We start from the raw sequence: 4,631 nt of genomic DNA, 5'->3' as shown, positions 1-4,631 counted from the left end.
CCTTTTATATCCATCCCTTTCCCGTTTCACTTTTTAAAAGAAGATTCAATTTTTTTCAGGTTTGTGTGAGAGTAGGGCGCGGCGATGGGGATCAGGAGATTGCAGTTAGAAAAGAAAAGCGTGAGTGGAAGATTGATTTCTCAGGGGAGAAGCCGAAGACTCCTTTATTGGATACCATCAACTATCCCATCCACATGAAGAATCTATCCGTTCATGTACTCACTTTTTTCCACTTGGAAACTATTTCTTTTCATCATTAGTTTTCCTTTCCTCTTTGATGAATCAATTGTTTTCTCTTCAGGATTTAGAACAACTTGCGGCAGAACTAAGAGCCGAGATAGTGTACACAGTGTCTAGAACCGGGGGGCATCTGAGCGCTAGTCTTGGAGTGGTGGAGCTTTCTGTGGCAATTCATCATGTCTTCAATGCTCCTCATGATAAGATCATCTGGGATGTCGGCCATCAGGTTCTGAAGATGGAACCATTCATTATTCTGTCTAAATTTGTTCTGTCAGCGCACGGTGCTTGAGTTTCAAAAGATTAAATTTTTGCAGGCATATCCGCATAAAATTTTGACAGGAAGGAGGTCAAGGATGTTAACTATAAGGCAGACATCTGGGCTTGCAGGTTTCCCGAAAAGGGAAGAGAGCATCTATGATGCTTTTGGGGCTGGTCATAGCTCTACAAGCATTTCTGCTGGACTTGGTATATATGATAGCTTTGTTTAATCAAATTTAAGCTTTTTTCGTAAAAAAATAAAAAAGGGAGTAATTGATGGTTTTATTGTTGTGAATGTGTTTGTAGGAATGGCGGTTGGGAGGGATTTGTTGGGCAAGAAGAACCATGTCATCTCTGTGATTGGAGATGGAGCCATGACAGCCGGACAAGCTTATGAAGCTATGAACAATTCAGGTTTCCTCAATTCCAACCACATAATTGTGCTAAATGATAACAGGCAAGTATCTGTGCCGACGGCCACCCTTGATGGACCTGCATCACCGGTGGGAGCTCTCAGCAGAGCCCTTTCCAAGCTCCAGGCTAGCACCAAGCTCAGTGAACTCAGGGAAGCTGCGAAGGTTAAGCTCTTTCTAAATTCAACAAAAATGTTTTTTAAACCGGTGAATTTATTATATTCATTATTTTATTGGATGATTTTTGTGAAGTAACGCCATTTTAAACTCTACAAATTCCTTTAAATGAATAAAAACTATATCATCAGTTTCATTATAGTATGTTTCTTTATGGAAGTTATTTTTTAAGCTTGATGTTTGGAAAAAATGGAGGCTGTGAGACAAAAGGATGCTTGGATTTGAGATATTTTTTGTAATGCTTCCAGTGATATAAACAAGTGGATTGTATATTTTATTAGTGGAAGTGGATCACATCAATTCTTTATTCCAACATGTCGCATTTAATTTCAAATCAGAGTAGAATTCACCTCTATTTAATATTAAAAAAACTGTAACTACTGAATCTGAAGTTTTTTTAATTTCGGTAACAATACATTTGCTCTCTCTTATAATACATGTTAATTGAGCAGAGCTTGACAGAGCAAAATGTAGGACAAGCGCATGAAATTGCTGCTAAACTGGATGAATATGCAAGAGGATTGATTTGCGCCTCAGGATCTTCACTGTTTGAGGAGCTTGGAATATGTTACATAGGTCCTGTCAACGGCCATAACGTGGATGACTTGGTGAAAATTTTGCAGAAGGTGAAGTCTATGCCTGCTCCTGGCCCGGTTCTCATCCATGTTGTCACTGAGAAAGGAAAGGGATACCCCCCTGCGGAGGTCGCCGCCGACAAGATGCATCGTAAAGTTTCACATTCTCCCTTAAAACTCATTAGTTTTATGACAGGTTCTTCTTATCATTCTCATTTCCATCAAACTAAACTTTTGCAGGTGTTGTTAAGTTTGATGCGAGGACGGGGGAACAAGCGAAGCCGAAAAAGGCCACTCTTACATACTCTCAGTACTTTGCAGAATCACTTCTAAGGGAAGCTGAAGAGGACAGTAAGATTGTGGCCATTCATGCTGCTATGGGAGGTGACACAGGACTTAATTATTTTCAGAACAAGTTTCCTGAAAGATGCTTTGATGTTGGAATTGCAGAACAGCATGCTGTGACCTTCGCTGCAGGCCTGGCTACTGAAGGTCTCAAGCCTTTCTGTGCTATATATTCATCTTTCCTCCAACGAGGCTATGATCAGGTATTAGTTTTGATTTTGCTAAATTCGATTTAGTGGGACATTAGTTTTAATTTTCATTTTTTTTAATTTGGTTGAATTGAAGTTAAATTCATGATTAAATTTTGCTAATAGTATGCCACCAAACATTGTCTTAGAGATTAAAATATCTTAAAGTTATTATCAACTTCAAGAGTTTTCCGCCTACACAAACCATGCCATCTAACAAACCCATGTGTATGTGTCTACTCTTCAAGGTGGCACATGATGTCGATTTACAGAAGCTACCCGTCCGCTTCGCATTGGACCGAGCCGGCCTCGTCGGTGCCGATGGACCAACCCATTGCGGAGCTTTCGACATCACATACATGGCTTGCTTGCCAAATATGATCGTCATGGCCCCATCTGATGAAGCCCAGCTCATGCACATGGTTGCAACAGCAGCAGCTATTGATGACAGACCAAGCTGCTTCAGATTTCCTCGAGGAAATGGAGTCGGAGTTCCCCTCCCTACTGGAAACAAAGGCGTTCCTCTTGAGGTAAATCCTTCATATATATAACCACTGTTCATAGCTGCTTCCCAAGCTCAATATTACTTTGCCCCGTGTTAATTAGATTGGAAAGGGGAGAGTTCTCGTCGAAGGAACTCGAGTCGCTATTCTCGGATATGGGTCTATTGTTCAGAACTGTTTGAAGGCTGCAAAAAGGTTAAGAGATCACAATATTTCGATAACTGTGGCCGATGCTCGATTCTGCAAGCCTCTGGATGTCGATCTCATAAGAAGACTGGCAAAGGAGCATGAGTTTCTGATCACAGCTGAAGAAGGATCTATTGGAGGTTTTGGGTCTCATGTTGCTCATTTCTTAAGCTTGGCTGGTTTCCTTGATGGGCATCTCAAGGTATAATGTTTCTCCTCTAAAGTTATGTTCCATCAGGGATACTCATTATTGTCTCAATCTAATATATTTACTCTTATGAAGGGCCCCTTATGTTATTATACTTAATCTTTGTTACTATAATCAACTTTCCCTTAATTAACTTGAATGATAAGAAACAGAACAATAAGGATATTTGAAATAAGATATAGAACAGACCAGTGTTGCAGTAGTATTAAAGGTTGGGGTTGAAATAGTGATAAAACAAAGACACTCACAAATACTTTCCTTCTTCTTCCTCTCTAACTACACCATTCTTTTGTACTGCTGCAGTTGAGATCAGTGTTTCTTCCAGATAGATACATCGGTCATGGATCACCACAGGATCAGATTGATGAAGCAGGGCTGTCTTCGAACCATATCGCTGCGACAGCCCTGTCCCTATTGAACAGGCCAAAAGAAGCTCTGCAGTTGAAGTGAAGGGAAAAAGAATTTAGAATCTAACGGTATGATCCCATACTCTAGGTAATCCCAGTAAAGCCATTATTATACTCTCCTAAGCTTTTGGTTATTCTGCCTTCGTTTGGTGAGAATCATGGGAGACACAGTGTAAGGTGCTTTGTATGTTTTTTGACGTTTGTATCTGCTGTAATATAAGCATAGATCTTGTGTTAGTTGGGATCAAAATAAGCCTTTCTAACTGTATATTCTTCATTTGTCTCGGGGTTGTTTGGTTTGCTATAGAAGTGGTGTACTGTAAACTTTGCTGTAAATCAAGTACACAATGAATTTATAAATAAATATATTGGAAAGTTTCTTCAGATTGCAATCATTCTTAATTTTAATGGGATCATATTTTCTTATTAGTTTGTTAAACTTGGAAGGATAAGTGTGGCAAACGAAAAATATTTTTTCTTGGGGTGGAAGATCGGAACAAGCTCACGAGCAGAAGCACAAAAAATATAAATCAGAAAAGCACACGAAAATTTTATATTGAAAAATCTGAGAACGGAAAAAAACTACAGAGTCACACCACAAAAAAATTGCACTATGAAATTCAAAAAGGTTTACAATGAACAAACTCCAATTTCCTCTTCACAATCAAAGAAACTTAGAGCACCTTGCTCCACACTCTTCCTTCTGATTCAATGTCAAAATACACACGTCAAAATCGTCGAAGTCCCCCTCTCTGATACTTCTCACATTCACCGAGATCTTTGTCAAAAAACACTCCATATACAGGAACGTCACTCACTAAAGCGATACGTCCGCCATCGAATTTGTCCCTTAAAAAGAAAATCTTGCACCAACTGCTTCGGGTGCATATAGGCGTCTGTTCTTGGGCGTCATAGCGCTCTGTGCTCAGAAAAGCAGCACCTAAGGGTTCAGGTGCGCCTGAATTGGGCGCTTGAGCACCCACAACCCAGAGCAAAGCGTCGAGCACTCGTCCACGGAAAGGAGGGTGGTTCAAATCAAGCTCCATCTCCTTACAATATATATATATATATATATATATATATATATATATATTTTTCTCTTTCTCTAAAACGCTCTTTTTTTTTTTACAC

General features: G+C 39.6%; 1 protein-coding gene across 1 annotated transcript; it reads left to right on the top strand.

Moving 5' to 3' along the window:
* Positions 1-59: 59 nt before the first annotated feature.
* LOC110021736 (probable 1-deoxy-D-xylulose-5-phosphate synthase 2, chloroplastic) lies at positions 60-3,884 on the top strand (the record flags this gene model as incomplete). Its single annotated transcript, XM_020720349.1, is given in 9 exon segments — positions 60-215; positions 302-466; positions 555-705; positions 805-1,076; positions 1,541-1,814; positions 1,904-2,211; positions 2,445-2,726; positions 2,803-3,087; positions 3,397-3,884. Coding segments are annotated over 9 exon segments (2,040 nt in total), but the record flags the coding sequence as incomplete, so codon positions are not given.
* Between the last annotated feature and the right edge of the window lie 747 nt (positions 3,885-4,631).

Source organism: Phalaenopsis equestris, unplaced genomic scaffold (genome assembly GCF_001263595.1).
Source record: "Phalaenopsis equestris unplaced genomic scaffold, ASM126359v1 Scaffold000140, whole genome shotgun sequence".
NCBI lineage: Eukaryota > Viridiplantae > Streptophyta > Magnoliopsida > Asparagales > Orchidaceae > Phalaenopsis > Phalaenopsis equestris.
The sequence above is the reverse complement of the archived record's forward strand: the minus strand, read 5'-3'. Positions and strand labels throughout refer to the sequence as shown.